This window comes from Heterocephalus glaber, unplaced genomic scaffold, assembly GCF_053883595.1.
Source record: "Heterocephalus glaber isolate CG9 unplaced genomic scaffold, H.glaber_assembly_v1.0 deba00001608, whole genome shotgun sequence".
NCBI classification, from domain to species: domain Eukaryota; kingdom Metazoa; phylum Chordata; class Mammalia; order Rodentia; family Bathyergidae; genus Heterocephalus; species Heterocephalus glaber.
In genome coordinates, this window is record NW_028258379.1 from 39,797,505 (window position 1) to 39,817,764 (window position 20,260).

The following is a 20,260-nucleotide window of genomic DNA, read 5'->3' on the forward strand; positions in this document are numbered from 1 at the left end:
GTGTGTGCACAAGGCGGGTTCTTTCTGCTGCTTCAGTTGGGGGAAAACTTCAAACAGCACATCATCTTCAGTCTCTAAAGTATTACCCTTAGCTTGGAAAGGAAAATTCTGAGCTGACAAATGTAGCCAGAGGCGGGCACCAGCACCCCCAAGGCACATAAGGCAAGAGCCGCTGAGGCCTCAACTCCATAGGCTGCTTTCCGAGGACGCTCACACCTCACAGGACAACGCCCCGGCTCTCCTCCTGTCCACCCTCAGGTGTGGGAGCCCTGTGCCCTCCTGAGCCCTCCCGCTCAGCCCAGCTTCCAGCACCATGTGTCCTAGAGAGTGGTGAGTGAGTCTCTCTCCAGGTAGGACCACAGGGCCGGCCACTCGGGGTGGCCACAGCATAAGCACCTTTCAAAGGTGAGGCTGGTGTCCTTGACCTTCCTCAGCTCCTCCTGCACTAGCTGCTTGGCTCGGATCTCGGCCTCCAGTGCAGACTGCAGCTCCAGCCTCGCAGACATGTCCAGCTTCTGGCTCCGGCGAACCTTCCACAGTGGGTCCTGGGCATGGGGAGAACAGTGGAAATACATTTAGACTATGTGCTTGTTAGACACGTAAGACTTCCTTTCTGATCTGAAACCTGGGGCCAGGTATTTAGCTCAGTGGTTTCACCGCCTGCTGCATAAGCACAAGGACCCGAGTTTGATCCGCGGTACCAAAAAAAAAAACAAAGGGCCTGATCTGAAACCTATACTGTTAGATTACATATGAATCCTCAGTTATTATCAAGGGTCATCAGACCTGATTTTAGTTTTGAAATTTTGTAACTTGCATTCTTAGACGTCTTCTAAAAGAACACAATTACTAATTTTTAAAAATGAGACTAAAACTGACTCCAGTGCAATTTCTGAGCGCTCACAGTTGTCCCGGGGCTCCCTGTCCCTGCACCTGGCGACATTTTCTACTGCACTGGCCTAGAAGGGGCGTCCAACTTGGGTGTGCCTGTGGTGACAGACGGCAGTGAGGGACAGTGGAGCAGTCTGACTGGAGGAAGCAGTCTACCAGCTTGCTGTTGCTTCCTTTCCTTTTCTCCCTGAGCCCAGCTGCTTCCATGGCCTCTGGCTCTCAAGAGGCAGCCAAACATGGTCCTGGTGGACCTCCTTGTAAGCTTCCGCTCAACACAGGTGGGAAATTTTCATTCTTGGCCCGTAACAGGAAAGAAGGCTGGGAAGGACAACATTTCACCAGCGATCAGAAGCAGCTGAGGGGCAGACGGCCGCACCTGGCCAGGCACATGTGGCAGTGGTGACAGCAGCAGGGGCAAAGTCCCAGGGAATCTGGAGGCGACTGAGCCCCGGCATCACTCCCTGCCTGGCTGAAGAGTCTCCCCTCCCTTTCCTTGGAGTGAGCTGGGTACTTATGTGCCACATTCCCACTGGGTAGTGACAATGAGATCTCAGGACAAAGCTTACCAGTGTTCTCGATCCCAGACTAGAACTCCTCAAAGTCTCGAGCTCCTCAGTCATCTTGGAAGCAAGGGCTTGGAGGTAACCTCGGGCGTCTTTCTCATCGCTGACCCTAGGGAGAGATGCTGTCTCAGTGTCTCAGGAGGTACAGGAGTCTGTGCAAGGAGCCACTTAAGACGAGCACTTCCTGCCCCTGGCACATGGCCTGCACAGCCAGAGCAGCTGTGTGCACTGCAAGTGAGGGCAGCCCCTGGCTCCCTTCAAGCTCCGCAGTCGTGTGATCGGTGGGCTGTCTTGGACGCATTTCATCTGCTTCCCCTAGGTGTGCACGGTGCTCAACCAAGTCCTCCAGTGAGCTTGCAGTTGTTAGGGTTTACATTTACTGTCTCCCTGAAGCCTCGCGCTATCACAGGCGGGACCTCTGGAAGGTGACCGATTACAGGGCTTACAGTCGGCTTCATGGCATGAGACGGGCCCCAGAAGTGGCAGCCACCAGGACCTGGCCTGGAGGCTTTTCTGCTGCCCCAGTTGCTCGCTCACTCTCTGCCTCTGTCCATCCTGCCGTGGACTCTGTCCACCTCTGCCCACGCCCCTGTGCTACGCCATCCTGACTTGGAGCCAGGGGACTGTGGACTGGAGCACAACCCAAAATCAACCTGCCCTCTTTTAAGGTCCAGGTGTTGGTAATGAGTGTCAGTGGCGAGGCAGAGACTGAGGCAATACTGTCTTGCCATCGCTGGTCAGTGATGGTCAAGGGACGAACTGCCAGCCAGCCCTCAAGGCTCAGGGCAGACAAGAGCAGGGCCAGGGTTTGGCCCAGGACAGATGGCCGAGGGGCGGGGCCAGCATACCACTGGATGATCTCGGCGATCTGGGCTTCCCAGTGCGCCACCGCCTCCTTCTTGGCTGCCAGGCCCTGCAGTTCATCCTCCAGCTGTCTGTTCTGGGCTGTGAGCTTGTCCACGAAGGAACAAAGCTGAAACGAAACAACCCCACCACATCACTCGCTAGCAGGTGTCCTTTAACCGTGGCAGCATCATGCAAGCGAGAGTTCTCCTGGAGAATTTGGACATTTTCTTTCATCACTGTGCTTTTTCCAGACCAAGTTCAGGGTAGGGACTTTCTGCTTATAGCGAACTGAAGTTTCAATTCCAATCTAACTCTAAAGTGACAGAGTCAGTGGTTTCAGGTAACTACACCTTTAAGTGGATGAAAACAACCCACTCAAAAAAATCAATCATCATCACTTCATTTAAAAATCAAAATATTTAAAAGACACTAACCTTCCAAAGGGCTTAAGAATGAAGAATTATAACTTCCACCTAAAGTGCCTACTCAGATACTGCCCATTACCTTTTCATTTTCAGCAGTTAGTTTCTTGTTTTCGTCGAACAGCAGGGCTCTCTCCCGCTCGTATTTATCCTTTACTGTACCTATGGCCTCCTCCATCTCGCTGTGCCTGAGGGGGAAGAGACCGCTGTGGGGCTCCAGCCTCGCTCCTGTCCACAACCACAGCCTGGGCACCAGCTTCTGCCTGCTGCCACCCTGGGCTCGCGGGAACTCACCGTTCTCGTCTTGACTTCTCTAGTTTATCTTTCAGCATTAGGATTTCCTTCTGCAGGGCTAACTGGTGGCTTTCCGAGTTGTGCACCTCCTTTTTCACGTTCTTCACTTCCAGCACGTGGGAGGCCTCACGTCGAACCAACTCCTCCTCATAGAACAGGACTTTTTTCTCAAGCTCCGATTTGATTTTGGAGATCTCCTGCTGGTGCTCCAAAGCAGCCCCTGGGCCCCGGCCTCCTTGCTTCATCTGCAGACAGAGGTTGAAATAAGATGCCAAGTCTGTGCCCTTCCTCGAGGTGCCCACAAACACGGCTGCTTCCGCCCACGGTGGCAGTGGCGTGCCAGGAATGCCGAGTGCTGCAGGTGGCCTGAGCAACACGACCTTCCATGCGCGCGAGGCATGCTCAGGGCAACATGTGGCCAGCTCTGGCGGCCCCTTGGCTCTTCCCTGAGCTGCACTGCCCATGCATCTGCCCACAATGATCTTCTGTGGGCCGACTGCGTGCCACACCCTGATGACGGTGAGGGCCCTACTCCCGGGAGCAGGGGCTGACAGCCAAGCAGGGACTAAGAGCCAAGAGGCTAACTCAAGGCTCAGGCTGGGGGGCGGGGACAAAGGGCAATTAGAAGGCAACTGTGAGACAGCGGCACACGAAGCCAGTGAGGAGGATCCCACACACCGGGAAAGGGAAGGAGGCCCAGGCACGGGGTGGACAGAGGTAACGGGGCGCTGGCTTGGAGTGACACACTCTAGCTGGCCCAGCAAGTGCATCACAGCTGCTGTGTGCAGAACGTGCTCAGAGAGCCCTCAAAGGCACTCGAGCTGGAGCAGGAGCAGCACAGACCACAGAGAGAAGGACGCGCTTCAGGCCTGTGTGCTGTGCGAGCAGAGCTGGCCCAGGGGCTGCCAGCCAGGAAGCCCAGGCTCCCGGGGCCAAAGGCACTGCCTGGAGCTGCCCCATGCTGACAAGCAGGTCTGGGCCCTCTCACCCCGTCCCTCTTTCCCCAGCCTCCTGCTCCCCTCCAGCCCACAGGTGAGCCCAGATGGACGACCAGCCTGTCATGAGCTTCAGGGAGCTTTTGCAGAAATGGACTTGACCAAGCTGAGGAAACCAGGATAGGAAGGGAGTATCTGAGGTGAGTGCCCCAGACTTAGGTGCACTGCGAAGAACTCCTCCCAGGGAGGGAGAGGAGCTTGGCTGGTACATGCAAGACTGACACCCAGCCAAAGGCCACACCCGGGGTCCAGCGGAGCTGCCCTGGGAGCCCACGCTACCTTGAGGGCCTCGAGCTCACTCTCCATCTGCTTGCAGAAGCTCTCATTGTGCTCTCGAAGCTTGCGCTCCTTCGATGCCTCAGCAACAGCGTCCTCGAGCTGAGATTCCAGCTAGAAAAAGTGCAACTTAAGAGTTAGTACTTGGGGGCTGGGGATTTAGCTCAGTGTTTCCGCCACCTGCCTCAAAAGTGTAAAGACCCGAGTTCCATCCCCAGTACCAAAACAAACAAACAAACAAACAAACAAATAAAAGAGTTAGTACTTGGGCTGGGGATTTAGCTCAGTGGCACTGCACCTGCCTCACAAGTGCAAGGTCCTGAGTTCAATCCCTGGTACCAAAAAAACAAAAGCTAGTGCTGCATAGGTCCTGTCGGCAGCAACACCCAGGACGCCCAGGGCACGTGTGCTCCAGTGGGTCCTGGGTCTTGTTTTCTCTGCACATGTGACTCATACATCATATCAAACACTGGACAGGACACAGGCATGTGAACCTGGGTGTCTTCTACTCCACCAGATGGCAGAGAAAGGGGCAAAACCCTAAAAAACGCCTTTCGTCACAACTGCATTTTTTAAAAAGTTACTTTTCATGAAAAATACCTATACTAACATGTATTGAGTTTGCTGTACTGAAGACCCTGTTTAATTTGTTTTGTTTTTGTTTTTGGTACCGGAGATTGAACTCTGGTCCCTGCGCTTGCGCAGCAGGCGACAGAAACCACTGAGCTAAATCCCCGGCCCGACCCTGTTTAACTTCTAACATGGTACACGCCAAGGGCTTCAGCCTCCTTAAAAGCCCTTAGAGGCTCTTGATCGCCCGCCCTCAAGAGTGTAGAGGACCACTGAGACCAGGAGTTTCAGAACCTTGACTGCAGGCAACTGACTTGAGGGACACATGTGGCTGACCTGTCCCCATGCCTCCCAGTCCTAGACGGGGCACAGGGTACACATGCCCTGAAGCCAAATCACAGCGTGACACGAACACTGTTTAAAGTGAAAACTTAGCCCTGTAGGGCTCCTGTTTCACAATTCCACAGACATAAGCTGGGGATGTAGCTCTGTGGTAGAGGGCTTCGCCAGCATGGGCCAGGCCCTGGATTCTACCCCAGCACAACTAAAAGAGAAGAAAAAAAGATTATACCCAGGTGCAATCAATGCCATCTCCTGAGTGTCTGAGCAGCTACCTCTTTCCTGAGCTTCTCAGATTTGCGGATGTCCTGCCGCATGGAGTCGATCTTCTGCATGGCCACCTCCATCTCCTCCTCCTTGTCCCGGAGCTGCCTTGACACCTTCTGCTTCTGGGAGCGGAGCTCCGCCATGCGCTCATTGAGCTCCGAAAACTCCTGCAGGGCCCGCTTCCGCTGCTGATGGGCATCTTTGAGTTCTTTGGTCTGGGATTTCAATCGGTCTGAAACTTCAACCAATTGCTGGACGAAAAGAATTACAGATGCTTTATGTGTGCTTAGTAAGAGTGTGGGAAAATAGCAGTTCAATCTTCTGCTGTGGCGGCAAATGCCATCAGACTGTGGCCAGAGGCCAGAATGCACCATCTTGAGAAAGCTCCTTGCTCCGCCCTCCACCACACACGCAGCCTGTGCGAAGCCCACTGGGCTTGAGTGCCGAACACCTGCTCCACACAGGAAAGGGCAGCACCGTGGCACAGAGTGCTGAGCACACGGGACCTGTGGCTCCAAAACTCAGCCGCACAATCACAGAGGCAGACAAAGCAGGGATCTGGGCAGCTCATCTTGTTCCTACTCAAACACACCCAGAACAGAACACACCCGTGGCCTTGCGTCTTAGTGACTGGAACAGGTTCTGAAAAGGGTGAGTGGTTCTGTGCTGTAATCCTCACGTGAATCCAGAGAGCCCTGCTGTCACCAGGTGGGGTCTCTCATGGGACCCCCGCTACAGTGTCATCGACCCAGATGTCACTCACTGGGCACCCACGACTGTGCACATGCTTTCAATTAAAATGAAAGAGAGGAAGAGTAAAACAATCACAACAGGAACTCGTCACAAGTGCTGAGGCACAGGTGTCCCTCCGGGCAGGCATAGCTTGGCCTTGCCACTGGCTATGCTCACAGCTCTCGTCTCCCTGCAGCTCATCTGATACCTAACTGGTCAGTGCCTGCAGTCACGTGACAGCCTGGCTGTTTGGTCATTGTCACGCCACTGGTGTGACACTGGAGGCAGCATGCCCTGGAGTATGGCAGCTCCAGCAACAGGGAGGGCAGAGCGTCCACCAGGCTGCTCTGACTCGGTTCAGGGGAGTTACTCCGACAGGACAGCAGCAAGGAGAGGCCACAGGTCCCCACACTGTACCTGGGCAAGTCACCACAGGTGGGAGGGCAGCACACTTGGCCTGGACAGCCTGCATGCTGAGATAACTGGTAACAGACTACATACTCAAGGACTTAGGTGTACATTAGAAAGCGTGGTCCAAATTATGCCATCAATGCACTGGACCGAGCGTGAAGTCTGACACCTTCTTTAAAATAAAGCTGACAAAGGACTTATTTCAACACCACCTCTTCAGAGCGACCCTCGTAACCAAGGAAGCCCTTTCAAGAGAGGGTGTGATGGGGCAGGGAGGGGGACTCTGACTTGCACTTCCTTGGTCACTGCAGACGATGTCACATGCTCTGCAGGGTGGGGTGGGGACTAAGAACAGAGGCTGCAGAGTGGGCACCTTAGGCCTCCAGGGCTCAGGGACTCTGGCCCTGCTGCCACCTTGGGGGGCTGGGGGCACAGTCTGCACACCAGGGCCCGGGGCTCTGCTCCCACAGCCCCCACCTTGTGGAAGTCCTCCTTCTCCTGCCGCACCAGGCGGTACTGCTTTTCCAGGCCCTTCAGCCGGTGTACAGAGTCCTCATGCTCCTGGCGTAACGTCACAGTGTCTTCCAGCTGCCGCTCAAGCCTATTCGAATCTGGGCAAAGAGAAGCAATTGTGCCTGTGCTCCTTGGCCTGCGGGGTTTCGCTGTCAGCTGGCCCAGTGACAAGGGCTATCTGGTAACTTGGGGCACACTCCTCGGCCACAGGCCTCTTTGCTTTCTCACGTTCACGTGTCACACACTCCCTGGAATGAGCAGGCCCCGACTTTATTCTGACCACTCTCTCCCCAGGGACCCTGAACCCCTGGGAGCACGTGCCTGAGTCACAGTCCCCGTGAACAGCGTAAGCACAGCACCTGGCCCTTCTCAGGTGTGATGAAGGTTTCAGCGAGACACTGACTCAGCCGTGTCTTTGTGTGGATCAGGACAGCAGGCTCAGGTGGGAAATGGGGAGAAGAGGACACAGTCACAGTGACCTGGAGATGCAAGTGGATCGCGGGGCCAGCCCAGGTCGAGGGGAGGAACCTGAGCCTGAAGAAGCGTTCACATCCAGAAACCACCCACAGAAGGTGGTGGTGGGAGGTCTGGCCCCTGGATACGGAAGGGAGGCCCAGCCATGCGTGCAAGAGGCTGTGGAACCACCAGTGCCACACAGAGGAAAAGCGGGAGCCCATGGAGAAAACAAGGGAACCAACTGCAGGTAGTAGCTCTAAAGTCCCCACAATCCAACAAGGTGGGGAGATAACTACAGGCACCCAGATAAATGCCAGGACGCGGAGTAAGTGCTGAACCTCAGGCCTTTCTGCTTTCGAACTGTGAAAGGATTCAGAAAGGGTTCTCCCAGGAGAGGAACACCCAGGAACAGAGAGGGCTCACCTGCTACCTTGCTCTTCAAGCGATCGATTTCCTCATTCAGCCTCTTGACCTCCTTGTCTCGGTTTGAGTTGCCCAGGGCCCTTGTGGAGCCGTGCAGGGACTGCACCGTCTGAGTGGACTCTACGAGAGGGGCAGCGTGAGCATGGCCATGTGTGCACACGAGCTCCGCAGCCTGGGCCCGCTGCCCAGTCACTCACCCTGCAGCTTGCGGCTCAGCTCCAGCTTCTCCTGCTCCAGCCTGCGGATTCTCCTCTCGTAAGCCTCGATCTGCAAGCTGTTCTCCAAATCCCGCTGCACGTCTTCATCTTTGGTGAGTGTGTTAGACTGCATCATGCTCTTCAGAGAGCCTCGGTCCGAAAAACAGCTGCAAAGTAAGAGCACCAGGCTCTCTCAGCTACCAAGAACTGACAGTGACTTCATTAGCATTTAAAGACTTCCTGGGGCCAGAGTGTCTTTAAAGTGACAAACAGAATGTCTGTGAAAAGACTACTGCGTATGGAGCCAGAGCGAGATGAGCCCACAGAGGGCTGGCTGGGACTGGGCCCGACATGGACACGGCCTCACAGCTTGCCAGACAGAAAGCCTCCACGAGGAGGGAACATGCCTGTTACCTCACACTCACACCCGACTGAAAACCCAACCAAGGCCTTTTGCCTAGCAGGCTGGGTGAACAGGGCACCTGCACAGGGTCTTGGCAGGTGGCTGGGGGCCCAAAGGCCACTGAAACCCTCTACTTGTGACCCTCACTGGCTGAGGCACCTGAGACAGTTGTCAACCCTCTGGAGCTCCCCTGCTTGGCCTGCACATGAAACAGCCCTTGTAGCGCTGAGCCACTGAGGCCCAGTCAACTCATGACCACACCTGTGCGTGTGCATGTGCAAGCACCAGCCCTGCCCAGACAGAAGCTGACGACGTTCTCTGACCAAAAAGCCTCAATTCTCAGACTACTGCATGTGTTACATAGCTCTGCTTAGCTCCTTACAAGACACAATGTCAGGAAAACCTTTCTGACTTCCCTCACTGAGCCTGCTACATGCAGCAGGATGCAGGACCTGTTACAGAGCATAGCCTGGCCAGTGTTTCCACAGGGCCCTGTGGTGTTTGTCCTGGAAGGAGAGCCCAGGGGGCACCCTGCCTTGGGGAGCCTGGTGCCTGCAAGCATGAAAAGCACTCAGGAAGCTAAGATGCACTGGGAAGGCCAAGGGCATCTGCACCAGGGGCCTCATCAATACGGTGCTCAGCACTTCCTGTGGTGAGTTCCCAACCTCACACCCACAGAGACTCCCACGGGCTTGAGCAGAGGCAGCCTCTCCTGAGGGCCCTCACCGGCTCAGCAGCCAGCTCCCAGAAGACGCCACAAGCCCAGCTCTGCCACCTTCCTTCGGGCACAGAAATGGAGTATTTGTCTTGTTTTACCTTTTTTACTTCTTGGCCTCAGTTTCCTTTTAAAATCAGGCCACACAAACTTGCAAAGCGGCTCATGGGGGTGCAGTCTTGGCACCTGAGGGCTTGCCCACACCTGGGACGTGTCCCAACTCCACTGATGGAATATGCAGCTGGGGTGCCAGTCCTTACAAAAGCTAGCACAGTGCTCTGAAGGAAGACGGTGCGGGGCTGAGCACAGGTGGGAATAGCTGTGACCACTGACTCTGTCTCGAGAACAAATCCTGCCAACACTGACCCATAGGCCAAAGCCCACCACAGCCTGCTCTCATGCCATCCAGGCGCTGGAGTGGCTTTTACACTGCTTAAAGGGGTAGAGGGGGTTTGGTGATGCACACATGCTTAGGCAGAAGGAACACAAGCTCAAGGTCAAGCGTGGCCAATTTAACCAGACCCTGTTTCAAAACAAAAGAATAAAAAGGGCTGGGGATGTAGTGCTTGTCTCGCATGTCCCCAGCACCACAAACAAACAATTGTAAAAGGAAAAGAGAAACAGACAAGAGAGACCACAATCCCCAAATTATAGTCCTGTGTTGCTTAAGGATGGGGACGATGTTTTAAGAAGTATGCCATTAGACTGTGTTGTGCAAACATCACAGCTCACTCACACAATGCAACAGCAAATCAAATACAAGAGAAAAGACGCAATCAAGAGATGTGGTGAACACGAGCTACACGCTGAACACAATGCTTTACGGTGAGCTTTCTTTCCTAAGAAGACACCCTCCACAGTTCACCAAAGGACAGAGGCAAACCAGGTGCACGGCTGTTTACTGTAGTATCGAGTGTAATTTGTACAGTAGTTGTGTGTGCCGTGCCTTTTTCTTTTTTTTACCAGTACTGGGGATTGGACCCAGGGCCTTCAGACTGAGCTGCATTCCCAGCCCTTCCTTTAGAGACAGAGGCTTTTGAAGTTCCCCACAGCTGGGTTCAAATTTGGGATCCTCCTTCCTCAGCCTCCCACAGTGCTGGGATTACAGGTGCGTACAATTGCAGCCAGTAGACATGTTTACATGAGCAGCACACAAACACATGAGTAAGGCATTGTTCTACAGCAAACCTTAGGAGGACCACGACAGCACCAGGCCTGAGGATTCTCATGTCCACTGTGACCTCTCAGAACCACACAGCATATGCAGTCTGATGAAACATCATGTGGCACAGGACCAGATTCACTATTTTGCCCTTTAGAAAAGTGTGCCAACCTTGACACAGACCTGCAGCATCAGGCGTGTATTTCTAATGGACAAGCCCTTCCATTCTCCCTTGAGCAAGGTCTCCCAGCCCCCTGGCTAGGGCATGTGCCCACAAAGGTGCCCACACTCAGACCCTGTCCCCCCAGGGAGGTTCTGGTGGGGAGGAAGAGCCACACATACCTTTCTGTCGTAAACGTGAAACCAATGAATGGCAAATGCAATCCAGAGAAGCCCGTGTGAGAACCAGGAGGTAATATTTCCTGCATAAGAGCAGAAAACACACACAAAATTTACATTCAAACAGTGGGAAAGAGGAGAGTCTATTCTAGTGTGGTGTGTCAGAAGGGACTGGGGCAAGAGTGCCAGGATTGTGGACGTCCGCTCCATGTGGTGGCCGCAGGACTGTGTGGCATCAGCAGGTTCTGTCCCTCTGCCCCTGGAATGCACACCACAAACTGTGCTGACCGCTTGGATCAAGCTCGAGAGTGTTGAAAGCCCAACTCAGCATAGCCAGAGTACAGATGCAACATCGCGGACAAGCGCAGCACTTTGGGGCACAGGCATGGATGGGACTCTCAGGTCTCTGACCAAAAGAGGCCTCAGGCAGAAAGAGGCTCTGGAGCCCAAAGGCAGACTATTTATTTATTACAATTCTATTTCTCAGGTGGAGGATTTTTGGTTTTGGTACCGGGGATCGAACTCGGGTCCTTGCGCTTGTGAGGCAGGCGGCAGCACCACTGAGCTAAATCCCTGGGCCTGGTGGAGGACCTTAAATAAAAATCAAAGGTATTTATCTGGGGAGTTCAGCATGGAGTCATTTTTCTGGCATCTAGGAACAAGCCTTTCACCAGTTCTCACAGGCTCTTCTGTGGGGTCTGAAGTTAGCTCTTACACTGAATGGGAGGCATCTACACAAGGGCTAAGCTAAGCAGACAACTTCCCACGAAGATGCAAAAGGGGTTTCACAGGCTCTCCCTAGGACCCCCACTTCTGCATGAGAACCCCAAACAAGCAGGAATTTCCCAGGGTCAAGCTCATTCACTTTAAGAGGATAAGAGGGATAAAGCCCGTGTAGCAAATGGCAAAATCTTACATGACAAATTCTCTTAACTAAGGAATAAATAAAATTTTCTCTCTCATGTGGTTAAAACCTGTTTCTCCATCCCGAAGCCAAGGGACATGAAGGGTCTAATGAGGGCAAAACAATTTTTTTTGGCAGTTCAGATTAAACCCTCCAACTTGCTAGGTAAGCACTCTGCCACTGAGCTGTATCTCCAGCACTTCTCTCTCTTTTTCCTGAGATAAGGTGTTGCTCAGTTGCCCAAGCAGTGCTCCTGCCTCAGCCTCCCAGAGTGCTGGGATTACAGGCTTGTCTCACTCAAGTCATTATGTTGACATAGTGGCAACAGGGCTGTGTGATGCTAACACAAGCAGGTGTGTGACTCTGTTTAGAAAAGGAAAAAAATATGACAAAAAGAAAAGTAAAACACTTCTTGATGAGTTCTAAAAGTCAAACTGAGTAATCTATCCCTGGAAGGAAGCAGGAAGGACCAAGCTGAAGGCTGCTGTATAAGTATACTTTCAGGAGACAACTGCCAAATATTTCATGAATCAGCACAGCCCTGCAACTTACTAAGGTGCTGAGCAACTTGGCCTAACCCTGCTGACACCCAGACCCGGGGCCAGCAGTCGTGACACTTACAGTGTTTCTCAGCACATCATCATCCACGTCAAAGTTGGAGGTATCAGAGGGACTGCTCACGTCTGGAATGTAAGGTGCTTCAAGGTTTCGTATATTTTCCCAATTTAGACCTTCAAAAAATGCATGTTTTTTGAAGTCCTCTATTCCATTCTGCCCTAGTCGGCGCTCTCTACTGCAGATCAGCCTCTGGATGAGGTCTTTGGCTTCTTCAGAGACGTCCGTGACGTGGGAAGGAAACTGAAATCGCTCCTGTGAAGGTAAAAAGCAGTGCAGAAGTGGATGGACGTAGCCAGAGAAGTCTGAGCTGTATGGACACAGGAAACAACAGCCCTTTATACTTCACGATACCTAAAGGCAAACCAGAGCCAGGGAACTTCAACTGCAAGAGGGAGACAAGAAAACCGACAGTCTCTCCAGTTTTCATCCACAGCTGACCTGCTACCACACTGTACACTGTAAGTTACAGTGATGACAAATTTCCACTTTTCAGAGTGGCACAGAACATGAAGGTGTGCTATGGGTGCTGGGCAGCAGCACGACCTTCAGAATGCATCCTGCAGTATCTAGGGCAAACCCAGTCCAGAAACCTACTCTACGGAAGCACACACACAACTGCATTACGGCTTGGCCATGAGAATGGGAGTTCACCTACACATGCATCCAAAGGGCTCATGAAAACAATAGTGCATACACACGAAGAAAGGCTCACCTTTGTGTGTTTACACAGAAAGATGCCAAAATACATCTGCAAAAATTGGCCGATACAATGTGACCTGTGCATTCACATACACACCCACACACTACAGGCCACACACCCTTCGCGACGGAGGAGTCCGAGAGCTTAGCTAAGAGCCTGCTGTTACCTACTCAAGGGCAACCTCACCAATCACCTCCACACGCAGCAATGGCGGCTCCTGGGCCACTGCACAGTGTGGACCACTGATGGGTGGGGGTTCGCCATCTACCAGTGCCCTTGTGTGCTGTGATCTTTTATATAAAACGTATTAATTTATAAATGAAAAATATACTGTACTTTGGGAGAAATGTTTTTTGTTTTTGGTTTTCTTTTTTTGGTACCAGGGACCGAATTCAGGACCTCGCACTTGCCAGTCAGGCACTGTGCAGCTGAGCTAAATCCCCGGCCCTTTGGGGAAAATTTTTCTTTCTTTTTTTTGTTTGTTTGTTTGTTTTGGTACTGGGATTGAATTCGGGTCCTTGAGCTTGCAAGGCAGGCTGCAGAACCACTGAGCTAAATCCCCAGCCCAAATTTTTCTTAAATAATAGCTTTTGCTTTGCTTTGGAGTTAAATACAAAAGCATTACCACTTTCAGGCTGATCTGCCCGACACGAGCAATTAGGAGGACTTCTCAGCACACAAACGGGAGTGCTGGGATGTGTGTGTGGTCACATGTGTGTGCAGGAGTGTGCGACTGAAGGCCCAGGGACAAAGAATGTCACAAACACACTGGTAGGATTGAAATGGCATCAGCAAGACATCTGACTAAGGAGAATAAAGAAAAAGATAAAAAAAATTAGAAGCGGAAATAATAAAAAAAGAAAACAAAAGACAGCAGGTGGGCAACATGGAAGGGAAGAGTAGGAGTTGGAAGAGGGGAAGAAAGAAGAACTAGGGACCCCTGGGAGCACACTGCCGAGGGAACGGCTCTCAGGCTCTCACTCGGGCTGGCATCTCAGCGACAGGCAGCTCCCATGGACCCGAACTCAGCACAGTCACGGGAAAGCCTGCTTCTCCTGACACCGAGAAGCCCTTGGAGCTTCCCTCTCGTGACCAGCTCTCCCACATCAGCAAGCAGTGAGGTGCAACCAAGTCCCTCTCCGCCCGGCCCAAACCCCGACAGGTTTTGTACCCAGGCACCTCCCTCTCCCTCAGGCTTGTGCCAGGTGCTGGAAAATGCAGGATATAGAGGCGCCAGGCCTTTACCTCATGGTTCATGATCTTCCCATAGGTCTCCACGAGCGACTCAGCGTAAAAGGGCGTTTCCCCATAGAGCATCTCGTACATGCAGACACCCAGGGACCACCAGTCGCACTCAGGCCCGTACTTGCCCATGCCATCCTCCATGGCCTGCAGGATCTCGGGCGAGATGTAGTCGGGTGTGCCCACAGCCACCGAGGACTGGACCTGGGGAGGAGGAGGTGCTGAAGGGAGACTCCAGAGCCTCGAACCACAACCTCTGAACACTTTCTCTGAAGCCCAGCAGCAACAGGAAAGGAAATAATCATGGAATAGTGAATGACCAGGATTTAAAAGCCTAACTCAAGATTAGGGAAGACCAACACTCTTGCAGTGCTAAGATCATATGGTCCCCAGGGTGCCAGTCTTCCAGCCCCAATGCCCACCATGCTGTGGCAGCCCCTCCAAGGCCCTGAGGCAGGATCCCCACCCTCTGTCCCACCTCATGCTCAGTGTGTCTTGGCACTGTGCATGCCCAGCCCAGCTCTTGGTCCTCCAAGCACACAGACCCTGGGGAAGGGCTCTGCGCTCCTAACACCACTCTGGGTCTGCCAGATGGCACGCAGAAAGCTGGTGCACTCCAGCCCTGCCTGGACAGGGGCTGGAGGTAACCATATCCCTCCGAAGGCAGAGAAGAGTTCCCTGTGGCCTTGTGCCTGAATGTGGGGACACCTCTCCTGAGCTGTGACCAGCAAGGGCCGGTCATCACAAGAACCAAGAGGACACTGAATAAGCTGAGGCAGGGATGGGGGAGCCGTTGGCCCAGACTGTCTCTCGAGTCCCCTCTGGGGAGAGCGTGGGGCCAGTGCGGTGACAGCTGTTTGTCTGAATGACTCTGCCTCCTGCATTGGTGGTGACTCTGATGGGAGACATGCAGGTAAGAAGGGTGACTAAGACCAATGCTCTGGCTCCACAGCAGCACCTGCCACCTCATCAGCTGTGGGCAGGACTTCAAAGCAAGAGACTGGCTTTGTGGAAAGAGTGAGCAAACAGCATCACACCCCGTGAAATGCTGTACAGCGGGCGGCCTGGAAACCGTTGGGAGGAAGGGATGGGCTGCTCACCTGGGGAACCATCTCACAGCATACTCCCAGACCCCCAAGGCTGAGCTCCTAGGGTAACGAGAGCAGGGCTGGACGCGGCCAAGCTGCTGGCCATGGTGCAGGTGGAGGAAGGGCATGGGGCCTCTGTCCTGCAGTGGGGACGTCACTGGCCTGTGAGGGCCTGAGTCCTGCCCAGAAGGAGGGCACTTGCCACGTGCCTGGAGAATTGGTCACAAAGCACGCTGGGCAGGGCTGGGCGGAGTGGTCCTGGGAGCTGCCCTTGGGGTCTCAGGAACCATTCCTAGAAGGCTCAGGTGACCCTCATCAACTCAAAAAACAACAAAGACGGTAAACTCCTAAATGGACTCATTTTCTTAATTTACATTAATAAAGTTTTGTTTTGTTTTTTTAAGACAAGGTCTCACTATCTATTCCAGGCTGGTCCTGAACTCACTATATAGCCCACGCTGGCCTTGATCCTCCTGCCTCAGCCTCCCAGAGTGCTGGGATTATGGGTGTGTGCCACCACATCCAGGTAGTAAAGTTGATTTCTTAATTGTATCTCAAATTAAACATTCAAACCCCTTCTAACTACAAGCCAAAGTCAAAACCAAATGGAAAATCTCTAAAAGAAATACTTACAGTTCCATCATCATTCATCTTCAAACAGGATCCGAAGTCAGCCAGGCGAATGTGACCGTTCATGTCCAAAAGGACATTGTCAGGTTTGATGTCTCTGAGAGGAAAAAAATACAAAAGTTAACCAACTCCATGCAGCACACTGGGTTGCTGCCCTTCGCTGGCAATGGGTCAGGGATCAGTGAGGAACGGCCACCAGCACTGCCAGGAGAGCTGTGACCACCAAGCTACCGCTGCCAGGGCAGCCACCCCCGCCACCACCACCATACACAAAGCCCCCTGGCCCACCGGGGTGGCACTGCCCCTCCCCATCCATCTCCCGCCCAGCTAATCTGCCTTGGGACTGAGACAATGCGGTGCCTGTGTCCAAAAGGCCTGCACACAGCTCAGGGTGACAGTGGATGTCTAAAGGTGTGACATGCGGGTCACTGCAGTGCCACACGGTGCAGTGTGGGCAGCGCTACACACACAGAACACAGAGCCAAGGGACACAGTGTGCCGTCAGAGGAAGCCAGGCAGTGGCACCATGAAGTGAGGGGAGGCCCAGTCGGCTGCTGCAGGTAACAAGCATCCAACACCCACGTGTACTTCAAAGCAGCACACGGAGGGGCGAGCCGTGTCCCAAGCACAGGAACGGGACCCGCGCTGCGCAGAAGGCCGCTTCCCCAGTGCTCCTCGCACTCCCAAATGCTGCCTGTCTCCTTCCCTGCAGAGCAAGCGAAGAGGCCTGAAGAGCAGGAGGAGACACAAACTCAGAAGTGGGCAAGATATGCACCTGATGACATGGCCAAGCCTCTTCCCAGCAGCACCACCTGGAGCAGACAGGTGGGACAGGGCACCATGCTCCTGCAGGAGCAGGTGACTATGCCTGGATGCACCAGGCAGGGGCCGGCCTGTGTCCACGGAGCCCAGGAAGGCGCACACAGACAAATGCAAGCAGAAGAAACAGTTCTTACCAAGAAACACAACCACGAAGCAAAGACTAGCAAGCACTCCTAACTGAAATAAATACCCTCAAACAGGTACTCAGGAAAAGAAAACCAAACCAAAATCCCATGATGAATAATTAACACTCAAAAACCTAAAAAAGAAGAAATGGACAGAAACAAGCAGAAATAAAGAGTGGACTTAACTCAGGGAAGAAATAGAAGATAAAGAATAATATCTTTTCAGAAATGAATACCAATTTATAAGATGCCCAAAGGAGAACAAATTTAAATTCAAATCTAGTGAAGAGCACTAAAGTCGAGAGGAAGATGGAGGAAGCATGAAGAGATGAAGAAGGGGGGCAGTCTGAGCGAAGCAGCTGGAGATGGACATGCCAGCCAGGCGGGGAGGTGTCACACACCCGCAGCTGGGCCCGAGCAACCCAAGCACAGAGCACAGTATTTCAGCCCTAACCTGAGGACTTTCCCGAGGAAAGACACAGACCTGCACACTGACAAGGCACCCCCCCGCCCAAAAGAAGGCCCAACAGACGATGAGAAAAACAAAAACCAGCCAGGTGTGGTGGCGCACGCCTGTGATCCCAGCATTTAGGAGGCCAAGGCAGGAGCATCACCTCAAGTTCGAGGCCATCCTGGGTTACATAGTGAGTTCAAGGCCAACCTGAACAAAACCAAGGGGCCAGGGATTTAGCTCAGTGGCACCGCGCCTGCCTCACAAGTGCAAGGTCCTGAGTTCAATACTTGGTACCAGAAAAAATAAGAAAAGAAAAGAAAGAAATCTTATAGAGAAGTGAGTAAAAAGGAAACAACACATGGAGGAAGGCACGCCCACCCTGCAAGAGAGGCACCAAACAACTGTGGCACCATTTTCAAACATCAGATGGCAAAACTTCCAAAGCTCCAAACACTGTTGGCAAGGCTGCTGGGACAAACAATTTCACATAGTGCTGGGGCGGTGACCCCAAGGGAAGTGGCAACATGTACTAAAGCTATGTATGTTTTGTTGTTTTTTTTTTGGCATCAGGGATCGAACTCAGGACCTTGAACTTTCGAGGCAGGTGTGGTGCCACTGAGCCAAATCCCTTGCACATGTTTGATTTCTTTTGACCCAGCAATGCCACTTGTAGGAGCAGCTGAAGACACTAACAATGCAAACACATTCATGCACAAGGATACTCATTACTACATCTGCACAACCACAGAACACTGGAAACCCTCATGACCACTCCCAGGAGGCTGCGTGAATGAACCAAGGCATCTGCGCAGGAGAGCACTATGAAAATGTCAAAAAATAGAAGCAAAAGGAAAAATTATGAGAAAACAAAAAAATGGAAACAAAGTCTAAGTAAATAGGGAAGGGTGGGGGGGGTGAAGGGAGGACAGGGAATGGGGAAAAAATAAGAACCAAGATGCATCATGTACAGGTACAAGCACCCAATGATAAATGTAAATGTACTGTATACCTAAAATGTACCAATAAAAGACTTTAAGGAAAAAAAAATGAAGAGTTCCATGACCTGCGAGGGAGGACTTCTACCACACATAGTTAAATGAAAAAAACAAAATGCAGAAGAACACATCTAGCAACTTAGCACCCTACCTCGTAGGAATGGGGAAATAGGAAAACGAACACGGGAGCAGGAAGGGGAGGTATGGAAGGTCTGACCCCTCTCTGAGCTGCACTTCCTACAGAGTGGTGTCTGGGAAACACACGAGTGCCCACACAGTCCCCAAAGGTGGGAAGCAAAGCCTAAAGTAGAAGGTGCTGAAACCAGCAAGCCCAACAGGACTTGGGCGCCACACTGAAAGGATGTGGGGCGGGAAAAACCAACATATCACAGGTCCACTGACTTGTGAGCATAAACTCGATGGAGGTGCAGGTAGGCAGTGGGATCCTGGGGTGGGAGGGAGGTCTGTCTGGGACAGTGCTGGGGCAGAGCAGTTTGGAGCTGCTCAGACACACGTGGGTCTGAGGGGAGGAGTCACTGAGCTCATGCTACAAAGAGCCAGAGGCACTAGCAGGAGGAAACCCAAAAAACAGAATGGAAGAAGCTAGGAAGTGAACTCACAGCTCCCAAACTGCAGGGCTGACCAGGTGCATGTAGACATGTATGGACAGATACCATCTGTGTGCACACACCTGTGTTCACTGGTGCCCTCTGGCGGGGTGCAGAGGGTACCCCTGCTGCAAGGAGCACACTCAGCACGCTGGTCCTGGTCACTCAGGCCATTTCCTGCTAAGGATCAGAGCACCAGAGAGAAATGACAGAGCCGGGGCACTGAGGTCCAAGATGTGCCAGAATCTGAGGTTGCCCTCACACAAAACCCAGGGAGGCCAAGTCACAAACATGGGTTTGGCTGGAAGGGGCTTCTGCTGGCCAATACAGGACACTCTGGGCAGGCAAACAGTTAAGACAGTGACAAATTATAAAGCACTAGGAGGAAAAAAGCTCCCTGAATCCACACAGATTGTACAGGGTCAAACACGGGAAGGGAGGCGCTTCCTAACAGCTGCAGGTCTAGCGCAGCGGGCTGGTGTGGACAGCCTGCAGTGAGCAATCACTGCTCTGGAACCCGCCCAGCAGGTGCGCCCCCACAGCTGGTTGATGGGACAATTGACCTGGGGAGGAGATTTGGAGGAGGAAGAAGATACTGGCTTGGGTTTAAGAATCTGCCCACAGGGAAAACAGTACTAACTATACAACAGGAAACAAATACAATAAAATCATAACTGGGTGACCTGGCTCATCAGCACTGTAGGGCTGATGGTAGGGCTGATAGCAATGTCTGCATCCAGGTGTGACCGAGAAGGACACAATATAGTCATACACATACGTGCCAGCCAGAAATGCACAATCTCAGTGTATCAGGAGGAAACAGCATTCCAACCAACCTGAGAAGTGTGCTTAAAAAGCAGGACACATATTCTTTAAATGTCAGCATCCTGTAAGACAAAGGATAAGGAACTAGTCCAGCTCAAAATGGGTTAAAAAGGGGTAACAGCTAAATGTAATGTGTGACCCTTGGCTGGACTCTACAATGGAGAGAAGAAAGTACCAAAAAGACACCACTGGGTCATCTGACGAAACGTGGATACAGATGGCAAGATCAGGCATGAGTGTAACACGAAGTCTCCTGAAACGAGCAAGTACACTCTGAGTAAGGCAATGACCTAATCTTAAAACATGTGATGCATCCACCTCATTCTAGGACAGTTCAGGAAAAGCTGTGTGTAGCCTCATGGACAACAACCTACGAACCCCCGGGCGCTTACGGACAGAATTTAATACAAAAAAGATAAAACATTTTTGTAAAAA

At 52.5% G+C, this 20,260-nt stretch overlaps 1 protein-coding gene across 1 annotated transcript in view; it reads right to left on the minus strand.

Moving 5' to 3' along the window:
- The window catches only part of Cdc42bpb (CDC42 binding protein kinase beta), a 94,103-nt gene that overhangs the window by 20,171 nt on the left and 53,672 nt on the right, over positions 1-20,260 (minus strand). The window contains exons 6-19 of the mRNA XM_004836907.4: positions 16,000-16,093; positions 14,282-14,482; positions 12,340-12,588; positions 10,818-10,897; positions 8,196-8,362; positions 7,999-8,118; positions 7,084-7,217; positions 5,472-5,714; positions 4,291-4,401; positions 3,017-3,261; positions 2,805-2,910; positions 2,303-2,427; positions 1,458-1,563; positions 397-545 (exon numbers count right to left, since the gene is read on the minus strand). Coding sequence (XP_004836964.2) covers positions 397-545; positions 1,458-1,563; positions 2,303-2,427; positions 2,805-2,910; positions 3,017-3,261; positions 4,291-4,401; positions 5,472-5,714; positions 7,084-7,217; positions 7,999-8,118; positions 8,196-8,362; positions 10,818-10,897; positions 12,340-12,588; positions 14,282-14,482; positions 16,000-16,093 — 2,130 coding nt within the window. The remainder of the gene's footprint in view (positions 1-396; positions 546-1,457; positions 1,564-2,302; positions 2,428-2,804; positions 2,911-3,016; positions 3,262-4,290; positions 4,402-5,471; positions 5,715-7,083; positions 7,218-7,998; positions 8,119-8,195; positions 8,363-10,817; positions 10,898-12,339; positions 12,589-14,281; positions 14,483-15,999; positions 16,094-20,260) is intronic.